The 21,490-nt window shown below is 25.9% G+C and overlaps 1 protein-coding gene across 6 annotated transcripts in view; it reads right to left on the minus strand.

The window, feature by feature from the left end:
• Window positions 1-21,490, minus strand: part of LOC122858863 (protein Fe65 homolog) — a 90,320-nt gene that overhangs the window by 19,946 nt on the left and 48,884 nt on the right. For 5 of the 6 annotated variants that reach the window (XM_044162065.1, XM_044162063.1, XM_044162064.1 and 2 more), the window contains one exon: window positions 6,498-6,792. In XM_044162065.1, the coding sequence (XP_044018000.1) occupies window positions 6,498-6,792 (295 nt within the window). Of the gene's footprint in view, window positions 1-6,497; window positions 6,793-7,137; window positions 7,217-21,490 lie in introns of those variants that run through there. The other variant, XM_044162066.1, reaches the window with a different exon arrangement.

The following is a 21,490-nucleotide window of genomic DNA, read 5'->3' on the forward strand; positions in this document are numbered from 1 at the left end:
TTCCACTTGCCAGGTTCAAGCTATCCTACTACTATATTTTTTTTTTTTATTTTTATTATTTTCACCACTGGCCCATACCCATTGCCACCTTATTTTTGTTGAAGTTGGTGTCGTGTCAGTCAAAGCCACCGACGATAAAATGCACTGGCACGAGAAAAGTTCACAGGGGAATTCATTGTCCAAGAAAAATGATACGCCTTACCTCCAATGCCAGATCAACTTCTCTGATTTCTCTTGCGATTTTTTTCCTTTTTTTTTTTTTCATATATATTTTATCGATATTATATTTTTTTTTACTTTCATCAATATTGTTTTTTTTTTTTTTTATATATTTCTTTATCTCCATATACTTTATAAATTATTCATGGAAAAAAAAAAAAAATTTCATAATTTTATTTACAAAAGTAATATACGAAAAGACAAAGAAAAAATAACGTTTTTTTTTTTTTTTTTCTCTCGTTGATTACATTTAATATATTTGATTTAAAAATTTATGGAAAATCATTTTACATAAGTCCACATTCATATTGATATAAAATAGAAGGAAAAAATTTATATATATATTTAATGGAATATTCAACAAAGAAACAATAGAGTATTATGAAAAAGCTATTGAAAGGATTTTTGCATATCATGTAAAGTATACATCCGATGGGTTTTTATGGCTTGAACGACCTTCAATGGCCTCATAAAACGTTTTTGGCATTTTTTTTTTGAGAAACAAAAATTTTGGCTAACGAGAATTTAAGGGTTTTCGAAGGGATAGAGAGAAAATACGCGAGATACCATTGGAGTCACTACGTTAATGAGATTTATCGTGCAATAGGGAAGTAAATGAAAGTGGAAGAAAAAAAAAGACATTATCGTTTGTTTTTGGTTTTTTATTCTCATTTCTCTTTGGGAAAAAAAAATTCATTTACCTTGGATGTTTATAATTTTTTTCTGAAAGACAAAGTCAATGGCAATATCCTGTTTCGAACAATGAAAAAAATTTGCATGAAATTGAATTTTTATTTTTTTCAAAAACGAATCTTATTAATGAAAAAAAAAAATATAAAATTCAAGTTTTAAAATTGAGTTATATTTTAATCTTGGAAAATTGAAAATTATAAAAAATTATGGGATTTTTTTTTTTATTTAGCGAATAATTATATTATATTTTTATTTTTAATGAAAAGACAAATTTATATTAAATTGTCTTCTTGGAATATTTTTTTAAAGATTTCTAGAATTTTTTTCTATTTTATTTTTGCAGTTCGATTTTATTTCTCTCTCGAGTACATAAAAGAAAAAAAAAATATAAAAAATAAGAGAAAATCTGACGCCAATAAAAAGTAAATGAAAATATGAAATCCGTGTATCTACTTTTGTTGCCTTATTCATGTGGGCCATTTTGACTTTGTTTGTATCTTTATATATATTTTGTCCCAATTTTTTTTTTATTTTTCCTTTTTTTTTTTTCCATTTTATTTTCTAGAGTTCTTTTACCTGCGTCGCATGTGAAACAACCAGAGAATACTTTTTCATCTACGATAGTCAGTGGGTACTTCAATTTTGTACAGATAAAAGCTCTACATCGAGAGTGCGGCAACACTGTGATAGAGAAAACTTTGTGGCCAAAGTGACGAGGCCGCATATGTGTGTGCAACTCGAAACACCCCGCCACCTTCACCCACCCACCCCCAGGTTCAATCTCCAGAGAATACAAATTACGAATCCAAGTTTTTTTTCCCTTTTTTTATTCTTTTCAGTGTTCATTTTATTTTCTCTCGTTATTTTTTTGTGTTTTAGTTTATTTTTTTCGTTCATGTTTTTTATTATAATAATTTTGTTTTTTTCTTTTTCTTTTTTTGAGGAAAACGAATACCATAACTGACGAAGCTCAGTATCGGGAATACAAATATCATTTTTTTTTTTTTTTGTCTTTTCTATCGGCTATTTTTGCGGTACATAACATACACACAAAATCCTGGCATCATTGAGTAAAAACGTGACGCGCATTTTCATTTTTTTTTTCAAAATAAATTTATTGCAAATTTTTATTGTTGAATATTTATATAAAATTGTTAAAATTTTTTTTTTTACTTAATTTGAACTTTTTAAATATTTACACGGTATTTAATTTAAAAATTTATCATATTTGCAAACATCATTAGAATTATAAAATTTTTAAATTCTATTTTATTACAAAGAAGCAAGTAAAAAAAATTTATTTTAATTTTATTAATATGTTCTATTTGTTCTTATTCATTTATTTACATAGGGTTTTTTTTCTTTGTTTTGTACACTCGGAAATTTTGTTTAACCCACAGTTTGTGTTATTCTTCTCTATTTTCCATCTCCCAAATCGTACATAGGGATTCCCACTGGAGAGGTGCGACGAGGTGCTAACTGCTATAACCACCCCGTTCCTACGAATTGTCGAAAAAAGAATAGGAAAAAATAAAGAAAAAAAAAAAATGGAAAAAGGCAAAAAGCTCTGGAAAATCCTTGGGGAAGGAAAAAAAGAAAATTCAAGGTTATTAGCTCAGTCCAAGGGATTCCCCCAAGGTGTATATAACTTAGTCCTCAATGGTTATTGAACCGAAAAAATTTCAAAGCATATATTATTGTCTCATCTCATACATTCAGTCACGTAAATTATTTAAATAAATAAAATAATTTATATTTCACATTTACAATGTAATTACAAGAAAACAAAAAATGTCAATCTAATTTTTTTTTTAAGATGCAGACGTCGATTATCCAAGCAGAAAACTCATGTCCATTATATGTCGTATACGTCATCCACCTTCACCCTCCTCGTTGTGGTAAGATCGTTAAATTAATGACACTCGTAAAGAGTGGAGACATATATTACACCACGCCAAATAACATTTCTTCATTTTACTCAAAGTCACACACGAAGCTCAACACGCTGTTTCAAGTTTTTTTTCTTTTTTCATTATTCCATCAAACCATTTCCTCTTTTTTTTTTTTTACTCTTTCGTTAAACATAAAATACTACTAAATTTCTTTTAATTACCTTAATTATGTTTTATTCTAGTTAAACATTGCAAGGAAAATAAAGTGTCTTGTATGAATAAATAAAAATTCTCCAAATAAAAAAAAAAGGAAAGAAAAATAATATCTCAGGCTTAATTTAAGCCCTAAAAACAATATTTAAAATATTGTAAATTTTAAATTAATTAAAATAAATAACAGATATATTAATTTTTCCATGTAAACCCCTTGTTGAATAATTTTATATTTACAAAATTAACTCTGTTATTTTAAGGATACTTTTACACAGCCAATTGTGCCAATAAACATTTTAAAAATTTTCAACAAATCGAGGGTAAATGAAAATATCTCAGTAATGTTACATCCAAACAAAAAAAAAGATAGTAAAGTATAAAAAAAAAAAATAAAATAGTATATATGAACAAACACAAGAAGAGCGTTAAGGATTGTATAGTCGCGCTCGCGAGTAACAACAAAAAGTAAAGCTTGAAGAATTTTCTCCCTATTGTATCACCCCTAGTGGGAAGCCTAACAAAGGCACCTTATTTCACGCCCAATGTACCTTGCCTCAGACAAGATCGTTAAGATACCTATCCGCCACCCTTACGGCCTTGTCCTCTTTTATTTCTTCTGGCCTTTTATACCAAGATCACCACCGGGTAATTCACCACCCACTCTTTATCCATTTATTTTTTATTCAGCTCCCAACTTCCTTCTCCTTTTCACTCCTCATCCTCAAACATATTCCAGGATATGCCAAATGGCCATCATCGTTTCTTATGGCTCGATGTTTCCTGTGTCCAAGAATTCACCATGTGAATGACCTTATCAAATAGTACCTGCATAAGTACCAACTTAAAATACCACTTTACGTAGTATTCTTGGGTTCGCTATACGACACAATGTGCACAATCTGTCTATATGTATGTTTATGTGACTTATATCAAAGGTAAAAACACACTCAGTTGTTTTATTATTTCTGTGATTATATGCGCCAATGTTGCGCAGAAGAAACGTCTTGGTTAAATCTAACATATTGTTGGGGATCTTGTGGGAAGAACTTAATGGTATTATTACGACATCTGGTTATTGCTACTGAGACCTTGGGTAATCGCTTGAATTAAACAATGGTTATTGTTGTGGTAAAATTTTCTGTGAATTGAAATAAAATATATTGGTTTTATGTTTATATTTATATCAATTGAAAGCGATTGTTTTTCAGAATATTCTTCAACATGAAAATAAATAAATGAAGAGTGTTAGTATGGTATTTTTTTTTTTTCATGCCAAAAGAATGTGTAAGATTTTTTGATGGATTTATTGAAGATGAAAATGGATATAGAAATATATATCGTATACAAATATTGTATATTGAAATCTTAATGCTTCAACAAATATTGTAAGATAAATTGAATGATAGGCAAATGGAAGAAGCTATTTGAATTTCAAAAAAAAAATAAAAAGAAGATTATTGAATTGTTCAAATGGAATAAGCAAGATTAACTCAACTCTCAAGTTTTTTTTTTTTTTTGTATTATAAAATCAAAATTATAATCATTTATCTAAGATTTGTAGAAAAATAAAAAACATATTGTTATTAAAAAACAAAAGCAGACAGAAGCATCAATTGAATTTTATACGAGTGATATTTTTTTGGTTGTCGAAGGGATATGAACGATAGAGAAACGTAATAATTTGACGAATCAGTTGAATGAAAAATCGACATAAAGGCATGAGAGATGTTCAACAGCAAACTTTGTTAACAAGTTTAGATTGAGTTGAAGTAAAACTTTCAAAGTACTTTTCTCATCTCAAATAATTTTCGCTTATATATCATCTAATATATGTGAATAGTTGATAGTGAACACGAGTGGTATACTTGCGCCCTACCACCCTTGTCAATGCAATACTTTGGACTTTGTCCTTTTGTGCCATCAGTTGGTAGAAAAGAAAATTAACTTTTCCATGTTAAATTCGTGTGTGTGGGTGTGGTTGAATGCTATGTACTAAATAAGTTTTATGAATTTTTTTTTAGATGGTTATTTTAAATAAGTTAAAACATTCAAAATCATGGTACTTTTTTGAGAAAAATAATAATAATCATCAACCTGGTAAAACTTTTATTATACACGTAAGATTTTTATTTAAAAAAGTTGCTGAATGTTATTTTTTATATTTAAACTAGTTGATGAATCACTGGTGAAAAGTTAATTCAACTTTGTTACCACAATTGTGTACTTCATCAACATACAGCGGTGTTACATGAGCTTTCATGTGTTTATCAGATTATCGGAAGATCTTACGCAACTAAGCTGTTGATAGACAAGCTGCCAATGTAATCCAAACACACTCTGTATTCAAATTCAAAAAAAAAAAAAATATCTATATAGCTCAAATAAAATAAACACTTTGTGAAAAATATAGTCATTCAAATTTTAAAGCTTTTGATAACAAAGAAAAAGCTTTAATTGTCTTAAGCATTTCATTTATGCATCAACTGATATAATTATTTTATTCGTCTATTCATCTTGACAATATAGACATAACGTTTATCGTGACAAATGACAATTAAAAAATTACGACGAGAATAAATTGATAAGTTGATATTAAAATTACAATTATCAACAGATTAAAAGTATTCTTAAATAAAATAAACTACTGAGTACTTTTGTTCAAGATAATTATAAAATTAAAAGAAAAAAGATTATATGGATTTTAAATATAAATGTTAAGCTTAATAAAAATTTAATTTTAATCATAATCTATGCAAGTACTAATAAGTAATGCGAGTATGCGACTAATGTATAATTTAACCCTGATGTCACTTTGACAATGTCACATCAAATTTAAAAAATAATTTCAAGTCAATTTCATTGAAGTTTAAACAGTCTAGCACACGAATTTTTCTTAATTGGATTTTTTACACTAAATATTTGTTCGGCAAATAATTGTCAATCACAATTTCATGATTTTCTCTGACAAGCAGCGTTGAATTAGACGTGAGATCAGGAATAATGTGATATCGCATTGTGCATCAAGCTACGACATCAAGTCTACGTGCCCTTGTGACATCGTACAATTTAACCACTTCCAATTTTCATTTCCCTTCTCTGATCAACTATACATCCACTGAAATACCTACATTACAGTAAACGGGTTGCATTCGTGCCAATCGTAGAATTCTAATCGACTTGGGATGTCTCGTCAATCACTTCAATTTAAGTGTCTCTAAATTCGACAAGTTCTCTTGAATTTGTTAATCAAGTTTTTGTTCAATTCATTTGTTCACTTGATTTAAGTATTGTTTTAATTTTAACAAAATTTTACTGACCTAACATTAATCGATCTAACAATAATTGATATTTAATTTTTTCTTTGAAAAGAAAAAAACTTGACCCAGATAAAAACCTGACTAATCAATTGATCTTAAAATATGTTTGTATTTTTTTTTTTTTTTTTTATAATTATTAATTAATATAATAGGTATCACTTACCCAAGATTGTGGTTTAATGTGTTGTCTGGTGTTCCTGCATTTGAAGTGTTTTGAGGTAATGGACCTTGAGTCACGTTAACACCCATGCTGCCAAGGTCCAATGCTGCATAAGTTCTTCGTGCATGTCTTGTTCCACCACCCACAACTTCACTTCCTCTTCCACCCCCATTAACAACTAATTCTTGATAAAATTCATCAAACAATGAATTTGCTGTTCCATTACTGTTTAATGAATCATCGAACCTTGCTGATTCAAGATGATAATTTGGATTCTCAAACGACAGCAAACCATTTTCTGCAAGAAGAAAAATAAATCTTCACATTAATTATCATTGTTTTCATATATTTATATTTTTTTTTGCACAAGTGTATATTTTTATTCATATTGTGTGCAATATTCACTCAGTGTGCAAAGCGATTTACGTCTTTTTTTGTTTTCAAACAAACAAACGTAATGATTGCCAAAGTAGAATAACATAAACAAAAATGAAAGAAAAAAAACATGAATGAGAAACAAAAGAATGACAAACAGAAAAAAATGTGAACACACAATAAGAGTTTGTTGCGCTTTGTGAGTGGCAAGATTGTTAAAATACAAGTTGATAAATCTGCCCTCTTTTAAGTCTGACAATACACTCACTCAAACTCCTGAAAAGTTGTAGACCAAGAAGAACCATATTTCGTAAACATTGAAATGCTTTCATGTTGTTTCAATGCAGAAATTAACCACGTGATGTCTAATATTTATGCATTTTTTTTTTATTTTGTAAATATATTTTTTTTAATTTATTTTTTGTATAATATAATTTATTTCATGCGATGAAGAGTACGTGAATACTTGTGTACCTAATGATTAATGGCGCTACTGCTCGTGACAATAATATAATTCCGCTTTGCCAACGACACCTTTAAAAAAATCAAAAAACACATTTATTTCTTTTTAAATTTATTTCTTGATTTAACAGGTAAACTCGAAAAATAATTATAATTTTTATTTGTAATAGTAAAAATTGTTTAAATTAATATTTAACTTGACTTGAATGTTAAAATTAAAATAATAAAAATTCAATTTGAACTAACAAGATATTATTTCCACGCCCCCCACAAATTACTAAATTTATTTGTAACATTATTTTTCCAATGTGTTTGTTCCGAGTGAATCACAAAATAGGGGAAGAAAAAAAAATACAATAGTATTGTTTTAAAGATATACGAAAGAAATTCACAGACAAGCAGCCATAATTTGTCTGAACCCTCGTTTTTTTTTTTTTTATTTTTCTTTCATTTAAATTGAAGCAATCCCCAGTTATTTAAGTTGGAAAATTTATTATAGCAAACATCGTAAGAATGACGTCATCCGAAAGTACATTGAACTATTTATTGAGTCTTTCATATGATGTAGCAGAGACAGTATACATATCTGATATATACTGTGTGGATGATATTGATGAAGCTTTCAATTCCCGTGTGTAAATCCAATAAATCCATCAAATTATTAACAAGCTTTCGACATCAATAGAAGCCCAATGTTCTTGTTTGCATTGACTAATAAGCCAATCCAACAAAGCACATACTGTTAATTCCTAATCAATTGTAATCTTGTGATCTCAATGAATTACATAACAATGTCATATATTGGATATTATCTTTGAAACATTTGATATATTCATACAAAAAATAACCAAGAAACAAAAGATGCTACTTTGAGGTTTAATAATAATATGCACAGAAATTTTTTTTGAATTATTATGAATGACAAATGGGATAGGCTTTTTCAAAGTAGGACAGCCAACGTGAAATGCAGATGTTGCCTGAAGTAAGCCTTGTGGAAACAAAAGAGAGTTTGTAAAAAAAATATAAAAAAAATAAAAACCAACTTCTAAGTTTTTTGTCGGAACAAAGTTTTTAAAAAAATTGAAAAAAAAAGAAACTAGAACTACTATGGAGGGTTAACCTTCTTTTTTTTTTATTTTCTTTTATCAAGAAAAAGAATGAAAAGTTGTGATCGAAGGTACTTTTGCTAATAACACTTTTGATCACAGTTTCGGTTTCGAAACTATTGGCAAATTTAAAATAAAACTGTACAATAAAAAATAGTAAAAAAAAAAGCATTAGTTTTATAAATAATAAATTATTTTTATCCAAAAAATTACTCAGTTGAAAGTATGTTCAAGAGAGTTTGGTAATTTCCATGTCATTAATCATTATCGAATGAATTGTAAAAAATAAAAAAAATAAATATAAAAATAGTAATAATAATTTAATAAAAAGCACTAGTTGTATGTATATTGTGGCCTCGATGAGTCATGCTTCATATCGATTGGAAAAAATTGAAATTCAAAATGAAAAATAAAACAACAAAAGAAAGTCTCAAGCTCTCAATTCACATATACGTTTCTGATGATTTCTAGAGGAAAATTAAATTTCATGGATAAACAACTTGAAATTAAATGTGAATCTCGTTTCATTTCATGGACTAAATGTATATATTCCATTTTAATGTCAGCCTCAAATCGAGTACATAACAGTTTACTTATATACTATTTTTTTTCTTCTACTTTGAGCTTTAATTTTTTGTTTTTTCATGTTTCTTTTTTTTGTGATTCATGTTGAATACTGCTAGTTGATTCACTTGCCAATTGGATACAATTTTTTTAAGTGAGAATATACCATAGCGACCATTAACGTAACACGTAATGTACAACGAGGCTACTAAGTGATTATATCGTCCAAACGAACCATGCTATAGTCATTTTATTTTATTTTTTAACTATCGGTTTTCATTTTTGCTGTTGTTGCTGATGCTATTGCTATTCTTGGATATTTAAAGAAACTGTAACTACATGCTTCAGACTAAACCAAATCGAGAGTGTGTGCTTTGAATTTTGAAAGCATGTGAAAGCACAAAATGAAAAGCAGTTTATTATCGACAAAAAAGTGGGTGGAAAAGGAGGAAGAGAGTTGAGGGTGAACTGATATGGCAGCACTCGTTACAGAATAAAAGACCAGACCAATTCGAAAAGCTCTCGTTAAGCTTTACGATCTACCAAACATTGCAAGATGAAAGGTCAAGATTTTACCCCCTTAATTTTGTTTTTTTTTTTTTATTTTCTTCTTTACGCTTATACTGTATTCCCTTCATAATATTTTTCTTTTTTTTTTATTTATTTTTTATTCATTTATCTGAGATTTGAACCCTGTCAATTTGGGGTAATTTCATTTTATATATCCAATTAAATGAGTCAACAAAAATAATATAAAAAAAAAAAAATTAAATTATTCAAATTATTAGTCAATAATGAATTTATAAATTTTTTTTTTTCCATTCAATTATGACAAAGAAATTTTTTTCAATAATATTAAATTTTAGCTGCAAAAAGTTTTAAAATTTTAAATATTAAAAAAAAATTTAAAATTACAATGCAAGCATTATTAACTCACGGTAAATTTAATAAATCAATACATCATACAATTAATTTTTCATTAATGTGATTTTAAAGTTTTAATAATAAAAAGCATTGTAGAGTGTTTTTTTTTTATAAATTAAATTTATATTTAGTATTTTGAAAAAAGAGGCGCATTATAATTTTGATGTTTAAGTTTGTTATCAGGTTATAATTTTTCTTTATTTACCTCAAATAAATTGGTCTCGTGTAACTCAACCAACACAATATAACACAATTTGGTATATATATCAGGTAGATGTACGGCCAAAATGTTATATTCTCGAGACACGCACGAGAGGGTACTACCACGAGAGTTCAAAGTTAGTTAGGTATATGAGAAGAAAATAAAAAAAAATGTTTTGCTGCATAAACGTTGCAAGTTAGCTATTCGTGAGTTGTTGTAGCCACAAAGTAACATAGTCATGATCATGATAATAACTGCCAGGGGAACGCTACACTTTCCAACAAACTATAACGATAAAATCAATAATATTTGTGAGTGTGTGTATAACACATGTATACAAATTAACTACTGATAATCTGTTATTTTTAAACAACAAAAAAATTATACTAGACAATAAAATATAACACTGGTAAAAATGCAAAAAATTTCAAGATGCATTTGTTATAAATTTTGATAAATAAATGGAAAATATAAATTTTATTTTTTGCAGTAAATAGATTTTGATTTTATCATGATAATCAAGCTAACTTGAATGATGGAAATTTATTTATGAAAAAGTACATTGTTAGTTGAAATAAACACGCATGCAATTAGATATATATTTTTATTTTAAAATTAACTATTTGATTTTTTTTTTTTTTTTCATTGTATATAAAAAATAAAAAATAGTCAAATATATTTTTGTGTAATATTAGATATGTGATTGAATGTATAAGTTGCTAGTTGCCTGTACACTGAGACGTCGCGACGCCAACGATTAACGGCGCCACACGCAACTCACGAACACCATTACTTTGGTCTGTTGGTCTCTGTCTCGCCTTTTCTTGGCAGCAGATATTCTCCAAGGTATTAATGCATACAGCACACTAATAGACTACCTTAATTTTAATTTACTTTTTTTATTTATTTATTTTTTTCTAAAGTATCTTTAAATTATTTTTTCAAAGAATATTATTAGCCGTAATTTATACTCATGTCGTCGTCTACTTGAGAACAATACCAACAATCTCAAATAATCAACTTTTTATTATTTTTTTTTTTTATTTTTTTAATTTGCTATTTGAAATACTTTTTATCAAAAAAATTTAATAAAAATATTTTATATTGTACAACTAGTAATCAACAATTAATTGAGTTAAAGTTTTAAATAAATATTTGAGGTATAATTAAATGAAAATTATAATTATTGACTTTGTTTTAAAATACATTTTGAAAAAACGACATTTGTGTGAATTTCGTTTTACAATATACACTGTGTATTGTTTCAAGAAAATTTACATATATAGCTTTAAACACGTAAACGACTTTCAAGAAGACTACATGATATATAAATACAGTAAAATGTTATGCTAATTTTCACTATTTTTGAGTCAACAGTTAAGTAGCATGTTTCAAAGTCAAAACATACATATACATGTATATAATTATAAAAACATGAAAATGAGTTTTCGTGAAATTCAAATATATAGAGCATCAAATTAACTTTTGAATTCAGCAAATTAAAAATATATTTTACTTTAATTAAAAATTTTTTAAAATAAACTTTTCAATTATATAATTAAAAAAATTTAAAATAAAAAAAAATATAATACTTAAACAATACTATCATTTAAGTATAATATTTCAAAAATACTATTTTTTTTTTATTTAAAAAATTATCTATTTTCAACATCTTCTTTTAGCTAAAAAAGAATTTTTTCTATTTTTTTCTTTCAATTTTTGTTGTATAATTAAAAACCAAAACAGATAGATAAAGTTTCGTGCATTTTAATAGTAAATTAAATATGCGTAGCTATAATAAATTGGTGAAGAAAATTGTTGAAAATATTATTAGCCACAGGATCACGAATACATTTTATATTTTAACTGTAATTAATTGAGATTTTATCGTGAATTAAATTGCTATTTATGCACAATTAATTCAACAAAAATAATAAATATTAAAAAAAATATATTTTCATGCAAAATAATAATAATAAGAAGACATTTAAAATATTGTTTGAAAATTAAATAAATTTATTATTTTTTTATCAAAAGAATTTTTGAAGATCATCGAGTAATATGACAACGTCTTTCGGCCTACTTCCTTCATGACTTACGACGCCATTTGCAAATACATACGACTATATTAAATGTAGACATATGTGTGCAAGTCTTTTGGTAAATCAATAGTTCATGGATAGGCCAACAGTATATATGAAAAATTGACCGTGAATGACGACGTATTTAAATACTTGATCAATAAATTCTTACAAGTTTCATTTTCATAATAATGTTAAATTATAAAAATAAATAAAAAATATACAAAATAAATTATATAAATTTTATAAAACTTTATAATTTGCATTTTAGTATAGTCAATTTAATTAACGATCTCAAGTATGTCGTCGTTAAATTCACATTTAGATAACAAAGTCTACGTAATGACCAAACTTTTTGAGCAAATTGATGTTTTTTTTGTATTTTTTTTTCATATTTTTCTATTAAAGTTAAAAAATTTTTTTGTTAAGATATAGATACTATGATATTCATTAATAAAAACATCTTGAAATTATTGACAAAAAAAAAAAAAAAATTGCTGAAACCGTCAATTTTCGTATTTGATTTTTGAAAAAACATAAAAAATTTTCTTGACACTTGAAATTTATTGGAAAATTAGGATTTATATTTGATTTTTTTTTGCTGTACTCAGATATAAAATTCATTGGCCATTAACTGTGTATTGTAAACAGTTTCTTTCAAGATGAAAACGAATATATTTTTATTTTTTATTTTTGTGTTATATAGTATACGTGCTTTAGTAAATTTCAACGAGCTTTTTCCGATCTGTGTGACTGTTGCTTGGAGCACGGCCAAGCACTTGAACCATGGTCCACATATGTACAAAAGAAAATATAAAGACCATGTCATTTTTTTTTGTCTCTTATTTGAAAATTACCTTTTTTCGTATTTCCGTCAGGACTTAACTGCAGATCGTATATTTATCGTTGCTTTTCTTCAAAACCTGCCAACGTCATAATTTTTTTTATTTTTTTATTTAGGTCAATCTTATTTGGCCAGTGGTTTTTTTAACATTCAATCTTTTGGTATATAATAATTCTTAGACCAGTCACGTTTTACCTTGTGTACAGAGAGCTTAAGGGTGTCAAAAAAAATAAAAAATCATGATAAATCAATTCTCAAATATAAAAACAATATAAAAAAAATTAATAATGAATTTTTTTTAGAATTTTTTTATATTTATTTTACATTGTTGTAATAAGAAAAGGTAAAAAATATTATTACTTTATATTATTGTTTGTCATGTTAGGTATAAATTGGATATTAAATTTTGAAATAATTTTATTTATTACTTTTTATAATAGTAAATTGGATTATTGAGTCAGCCAATTTGAAAATGTCACACAAAAGCTCAATACGACCACGTAAACTGCATAAACATAAATGACTTTGAATGAAAAATTTATCGTTAAATTTTTTACTTATATAAAAATATTGTATACACAATACTTTATGTGTTTTATGTGAAGTTGTTAAGTTACCTGGTGCCATTTTAAAAATAAATTTTATTTGTCTTTATGGGATTCTTAAAAATGATAAAAACTTTTTTGCAATTGATATTTTTACGAGTTTGTTTATTTTTTTTTTTCTTTATCATGCTATGCAATTTTTTCTAGATGAAAAAATTGTTGTAATTATTTTTTAAAATAACTATTTGTGATTGATTAAAGTATGGAAAAAAAAATTTCATAATAAAATCTCATATAAAAGCAATGAAAATTAATTTTACTTTGAACAAATTTCAATGTTAAAATTTATTAAAAATTTTTTCCAAAACGAATGCAGTTTTTATACCCTGTGGGGCATAATAAAAAAGGAAAAATAAAAAAAAAAAAATTACATTTCCAATTGCTGATTGTCAAAGAGATAAAAAATTATATTTACATAATTTTCAATAGTATAATATTTTTATAACTAGAATCATTGATTTCGATTAGTCAAAAAATAGAGAAAAAAAACTTTTTTGGTTTTTTGAGAATAGTAATCATTTTCAGATAAACTTTCAATGAGCATTGAAAAGCATAAAATCTACATAGAAAGAAACATAAAATTTGACATTGGTAAAGTATATATACATAAAGACATTTTATTAAAAAATATAAAAATCAAAAAAGATATACCAAGTCGAGATATTTATGTGACATAAAATTTTCATGTAGAAAAAAATATAATAGCATATATAAGTCACAATAATATAACAAAAAAGTATTTTTAAAAATAAACTTTTTCTATAATAGACGAATATGTGAATTTAAAAATTATATGAGAATTTTTTTTTGTCAACGAATGTTTATTTTTTTGTTATTTATATCACCATTTTGTTATTAAGTTTTTGTTGATGCGTTAAAATGTGATATGTAAAGTACGATTAAAAGCATTGTAGCCAAATAAAAATAATAAAAAAAAAAAATGAGTTGATGGTAGTAGTTGTGATGCATTGTGAGCCCGAGGTTGTTTTATAAAGTCAAATGCTTGGCAATTTAATCTTGAAAAAAATATTAAAAACTTGTACGAGCAAACGATAGTTGCCATGATGACAAAGACATACTATCATTTTGTTTTAAAATTCAACTGTAAATATAAAACAGTAGTAAAAAATTTTCTATTTTAATAAAAATTATACTCTTGCAATTTTACTAAATATCCTTTTTTTTTTTTTTTTTTATTTTTACAAACGAGACTGAATATTAAACACAAGTACGAAAGTTGAGAAAATTAAAAGTTGAAGAATGTGCTCTTAAAAATGTTTTTCTTTTTCTGAATGATTTTAATTAATTGAAGAAATAATTTGAAAAATAAAATATAACCGTTAAAATTTACAAGCGAATTTGTCATTTTACTTCTTTTCTGTGTAACTCGGTTTGATATAATTTTTTTTTTTTTTTTTTTATAGCCCAATTAAACAACAAGTTTCAAGAGGGTGATTTTTGAATGAAAACCTCAATTGCTATATTACATAAAAACATATAAAAATAATACTTGAATAAAAGCAAAAAAAAAATAAAGGAAATGAGTTTTTTTTTTAGTTTTTTTTATTTCACACCCTTCAAATTACTTTGTACCACAAAAATTATAAAAACCAAAGTAGCATTCATTCAACAGTTCAACTTCCCTTTCGTTTACCATTCAAATAAGATTTTCCATTGATCCTCAAATTTTCTTTTATATCATCACCTCAACACTATAATATTTTAACGACAAATTTTTAAATCCTTTCTATAAATTTAACAAACCAAGAAAGAAGGAAAAAAAATATATATCAAAGTCAACATAAAAATTATAAAACTGTCAAAATAAAAAAAAATAAATAACTAAAAATTTAACTCTGTAAACACATTAACGTCACTTGAAAACTCGTTGCAAAAAAACTTTTGAGACACAGAACGATAAAGCTCATTTTGTTTTTTATATTATTTTTTCCACTTTTTACTTTTTATTATTTTTCTCTTTACCACTGTCATAATTACAACGTGCCCTGAGAACATAAAAAATCGCTATTCTGTCTTATTACATACCTTATTCTTTTCTCTCACTATCACACCTACTATTTTCATCAATTTATGACTTTACGAGTTTCTCGGTAATAAATCTTGATGGCTTACAACTTCAGCATCATGTTTTCTCATATTATAAAAATGTACATTTATTAATACTACCAAATTAGACAAAGCTACATGTACAATAATATAAAATTATGTGCATCATATAAATACACAATGAAAATATATAACAGCATCTATGGCTGTGATTTTATCATGAAATTATTATCTTGATAAACGAGGATATTAAAAATAAATAAAATTTTCCAGTGACTCATTGACACGACCCCAAACAATATTTAGTTATTGTCATAAAATTATTGAGACAGATAAAAAATTTGAAATCATAAAAATATTTAAATAATTGCGTGTCATATTTGTGTGACAATAAAATCAACAGAAAATTTTATCAAAATTTTATTGGAATAAATGCAATAGTATAACTGTTTGACATGTTTATAAAGCTTCTTGAAAATATAAATTATAAATGGGGTAGAGAAGAAAGCATATACAATATGTGTGTGTGGAGAATTTGTAAACATTTTGGGTAACTATACAGGCAAACCCTTGTCTGCCAACTTTACTTATGAATCGTATGGACATATTATGGAACATAAAGATGAGACCTTCATTGCTTTGCATAAAATATTACACTTTGTATGCTTTGGCTTGGATTATTATTTTATTTATATTCACAGATGTGACGTAAAAATGCTGAGCTTCAAGAAAAATAAAAAAATAAATTAAACAAATAAAAAAATGACAGAGCTTTTTTACAATTTTCTCATTTTTTTTTAACAACAAATTTATTTATTTTTGTTGTTCGAAAATCAATGATAATTATTAAATTATAATTTTAATAAATTTCAAATGTATAACTATTTTATATGAATTTTATTTGAATTTAAAATTTATATGCATCCATTTTTAATATTTTTTATGGTCTCGTGTGTAGAAGGAAATCGATATTACGTTTTTTTTTTTTTTTTTTCAATGAATACGGATGTTATTAATTTTTTTTATTTTTTTTTTATTTGGATGACTGAGCCTTTTGACTGTTTTGAATGTTGACATATTATATTACCCACACACATCTGGGCAATACTAGAATTATTCGAAAAAAAAAAAGAAAATTTACATTTATTTTATGAAACAATAGACGAGGCGTAGATTGATATATTTTTTTTATTTTTATTACAACGAGATTTTTTTTTTTTCATTACAGTAGGGCTGAAAAAAATTAAAGTGAACAAGTTGTCGGTACGGTAAATGTGTTTAGATAAGGTTCAAGATATGAGAATGAAAATGTCAAGAATATTTGCATGTCCCAGAGCAATTTTTGTAGAAAAAAAAAAAAAATTACAAGAGCCTCTCGTCTCTCGCCGGAAATTTTCAAGTAGTCCAAACTTCTATTTCCTTCCGCCTTATTTTTTTTTTTATTTTCAACTCATGTTTTACTCGTCTACATAACATTTGTTTGTTTCTTTTTTTTTATTTTTTTGTTCTCAGCTTTTCTAAGGAAAATTCTACAGCTTGGTGAAAACAAAGTTGCAGATTTTCTTTAAGCATCAAAAGTGCGAAATCTCGAGTATAAGTGGAATTATTATTCTTAAATAAAATATAAATAAAAAAGTTTGTTTAAAGTTTTGCAAAATGACGTTTAATTTAGAAATGAGAAATTTATTTAATTAAAGAAAGATTTAAAGAGTTTTTGAGATAAAAGTAGAGTGCTATCATCGATAATTTAGTAAAAGATGCAAAAACTGAAACAAAGTTTGACATCAGCTGAGAGATATGAGAAACCAACTGAGACAGTCACTATAAGCTGACTTTCAATATTGAATATTTAACGCTTAAACTTGAAGTTTCGCTATAGAAAAAATATAAAAGCTCTTATTAAATTTAAAATTCTTGTACTTCAATAACACAGATTCACACACAAAAACTTGCTTCACACTTTATAAAGATTTCGCTAAATGAAAAAATTTGAAAAAAAAAATAATATTTTCAATTTTACTTATCCTTAACTCAACACTATTTTACCCACAGTATTATTACCCATAAAAAAAAAATTTCTCAGTATTTTTTTTCCTATAAATATTGTCAACTAAACTATTATTATCACAAAAAAAAAATAATAGACCAGCTAATCTAGGTCATGATTGTCATACAAAAAGAAATGAAAAAAAAAAAAAAATTAGAAGCAAAAAAATAAAATACATAAGCAAGATCAAACTCCCCAGTGATTTGTCTCAAATTCACATTACTGTTGCGCTCAGTTTATTTCTAGTCTATTATCAGCCCCAAATGAAAGAGACTTTAGTAAAAAAAATAAAAATAAAAAATAACTGCAAGTCAATATAGATTGACTGGCCATTGATAATCAGCCAAGACAACATAAGTGTATTGAATCACGGATAGAAAATAGAAAACGTGTATACATAAACATAGTTAAACTCATGTATATAATTTTTTTTTTGGCTTGAACGTGTGGTTAGTGAACTGAAGCTGCTTGGATCTAGAAATGCGATTTGGCGTTAATTCATCCGTGTGCAGACGTCTATAACGGTGCTAATCGGGCCACGAGCTTTTAGTGCTGCCTCAACGAGGAAATAAGGGTATACAAAAAGGGTTGAAAAAAAAGGATAAACTGAACATAGTGCTGTTGCTATTTGCGTTCCTGCTTCTGGTGGTATTGCTGTTGCTTGCTTGTTTGCTACTGTTGATGGTATATTATATATAAGCTTGAAAGTGTTGAATAAAATTGAGAGTCGAGTTACTTTAAACAAGGAAAACTAACAACAACAACAACGATGCCGGCAAATGAGCCTTAAATTATTTTCAGTTCAACTAGAAGCAACGATGTGAAAGAGGACGCTATATAATCCCCACAAATATCGATCAACAAACACAAAAAAAAATATCCTCGGGATACTAAAATTTTTTATTTGCTGTTTTTTTAATTTTTTTTATTATTATTATTGTCGTTATCATTTTTATAGTTGCTTCCTTTGTGAATTGTGAACATGGCCTTCTATGTTTTAGAGATGAAAATAAAAATGAATATGAATTTTTTTTTTTTTTTTTCTTTTATAGCAATTTGATTCTGTTTCAATGAACTCTAGAACAAGTTTTTTAATATTTTTTTTTGAAGCTGATATATTGATGAACAATTTTAACTTTTATGAAGTTTTTACATGCATATATGGAAGTTTTCTATTTTTATTTTTATTATGTGTGTTTGTGAGTAACAAGATCAACGTTGTGAGAAGGTTTTTAAATATAGGACTTCAACTAGAACACTAACAAAGCCTCTTTTAATCTTTTTTTTTTTTTATTCTTTTTTTTTTGTATTACATGGTTTTTACCTTTTTTCTATCAAAACAGATACCATGTAATATTCAATGGATTTAGAAGCTTTATTTATTCTGTACCTTGGGTAAAAAAAATATCTAGTTAAAAATTCAGGATTCTAAAAACATATTCCTTTTATAGTCAAAAAGATTATCTAATCATTTACGAAACCTTGATACTGTTAAAAAAAAAATAAGCTAATATAAATACTCTTGAAAAAGTAATTTTTTCTTTTTAAATCTTTAATTAATTTGCTCAGAAGAAATATCAAGAGAAAAAATAAAAAATTCAAATCAGAAATTATAATTATGATTATATTAAAAAAAAAAGAGTAAATAAATTATTTTATATTTCATATTTATAAAAAGTTAAATTAAAATTTTAGTTAATTGGATAGATAGAGTTTCGACTTTTGAATTTCCTTTTTTTAATTTTCCAATAAAAAGTTATATCATTTTAAATAAGAAATTGTAATGAAAGTTGGATTAAGATTTAAGAAATAAAAAGTTTTTCCTTTTCTCGAGTATAAATAATAAATAAATGTAATTAGTATCTACTTTCGTTGAGATTTTGTCATCAAATAAATAATTCTAACTTTGTTTTATTTTATTTTTTTTCGTCTTTTTATAATAGCTGATTCAGATTTTTCGATTATACTTAGATTGAGGAAGTTCTATCAACGAAAAGAGTGTTATATTATGCAGAGGGATTTAATCGCATCCAAGGGATAAACCGGAAGTAATGGATGTTAGACATTGCTAAAGTTTGGCATGTTGTGAGGATAGTATATATATAAGTAGGATAAAGTTAGGATCTTGGTAATAGTGACCAAAATGAGACCAACAGAGATGGTCGATTTACTATTTTACTCAGAATGAGTGTTGCAACTAAATTAGTAAAAAGGACATGATGAGATGCTTAGCTTTGCTTGATAGAAATTTCTATTTATTTAGTATCCTCGATAAACGTAAATTAACATAAAACGATAAAAGTGAATTTGATGATATACAGTGCTGGACCAGTAATGACTCAATCCCTTATGTAAACTCACCATAAATAATCTTATAATCGGTTTTTTAAATTATATTTTGTTTATTCTTGATGATGGTTATCATTTAGTGAGCTAATATTTGACTTTATAATTTTATTTGACAAACATGTGTTAATTATTTTTATTATTATTATTATTATTAATTAAAAATTATTAAAGGTAATTTTTAGTTAAAATTTTTTATGATAGACTGTAAGTAATTTAAATTCAGACAGCATATTGATTCGCGACAAGCAAAAAATTTATTTAAGACTCATTTGGATTAGTTTTAATTTTCAAAAGTAAAAAATTCATTAGTTTTTATTGAAATTATCAAGTTAATAGTGTCAAATTAATGTCAAAATATTTATGATAAATTAGAAAAAAAAATTAATTTATTTTTAAAATTTAAATAATATCTAAAATAAATTTATTTGAATAATTTTGAATAATTTTTAAAATAATCTGTAAAATTATAAAATAAATTGTATAACTATAAACAATGTCATTTGGATGAAAAAAAAAAACCGATATATTCCGAACATAATTTGCTACTCATGAATTAAACGAAAATTCTTGTCCAGATTTTCGTCTGTTTACAAGTTGATGCTCCAAACTCACTTGAATTATGACAAAAGACATACCACGACAGGACTTTGGGGGATTCTACCAATTTCCGAGGACAATCATCAGTATCAAGACTTTGAAAATTCCCTTGGGATGAGGACTGTGGTTACTTCAAGCACTCAAATTTTCCCAGAACTATATCTATCAAAATTCAACTGCATTGTGAAAGTTAATATATATTCTCCAACAAACTTGTTAGCAAAAAAAAAATAATTTAAAAATCAAATAATATATTTTTTTTCATACAATCAAACATTTTCATTAACAATGTCATTTTTAAATAAATATTTCAATAAGTTTTTTAAAGTTTTTCTACTTCAGATCAGTCGTTGTTTTCTTGGCTTTTATTTTTTTATTTTTTTCTTTCCTTGTTGAACCATAGAATAACAGCAAATTATTTGAGATCAGAAGGTCTATACATGTACATGCTGCAGCTTGTAAAAAAAAAAATCTATATGTTTTATTCTATCGTATATAGAAGAATCGATTCAGTGGGTGTGCCCTGCATTTTTTTTTCCTTCTCTTCTTCTTATTTCACGAACACGCACATTGAATGAATGAAAAAAAAAAAAAAAACGCAAAAGAGCATATACGAGTGCCAAAGAGCAAATACGTGTTTCCGCGTGATGTGCCACGTATAACTCGAAACCGACAGAGGGTGGTACGTGGTAAATAGAATAAAGAAAAATATATATATAAAAAACAAAAGGAAAAAAAATTAAAAAAAACGTTTTTCCAAAAAACAAAAGATT

The sequence above is a fragment of the Aphidius gifuensis genome, linkage group LG6 (genome assembly GCF_014905175.1).
Source record: "Aphidius gifuensis isolate YNYX2018 linkage group LG6, ASM1490517v1, whole genome shotgun sequence".
Classification (NCBI taxonomy): Eukaryota; Metazoa; Arthropoda; class Insecta; order Hymenoptera; family Braconidae; genus Aphidius; species Aphidius gifuensis.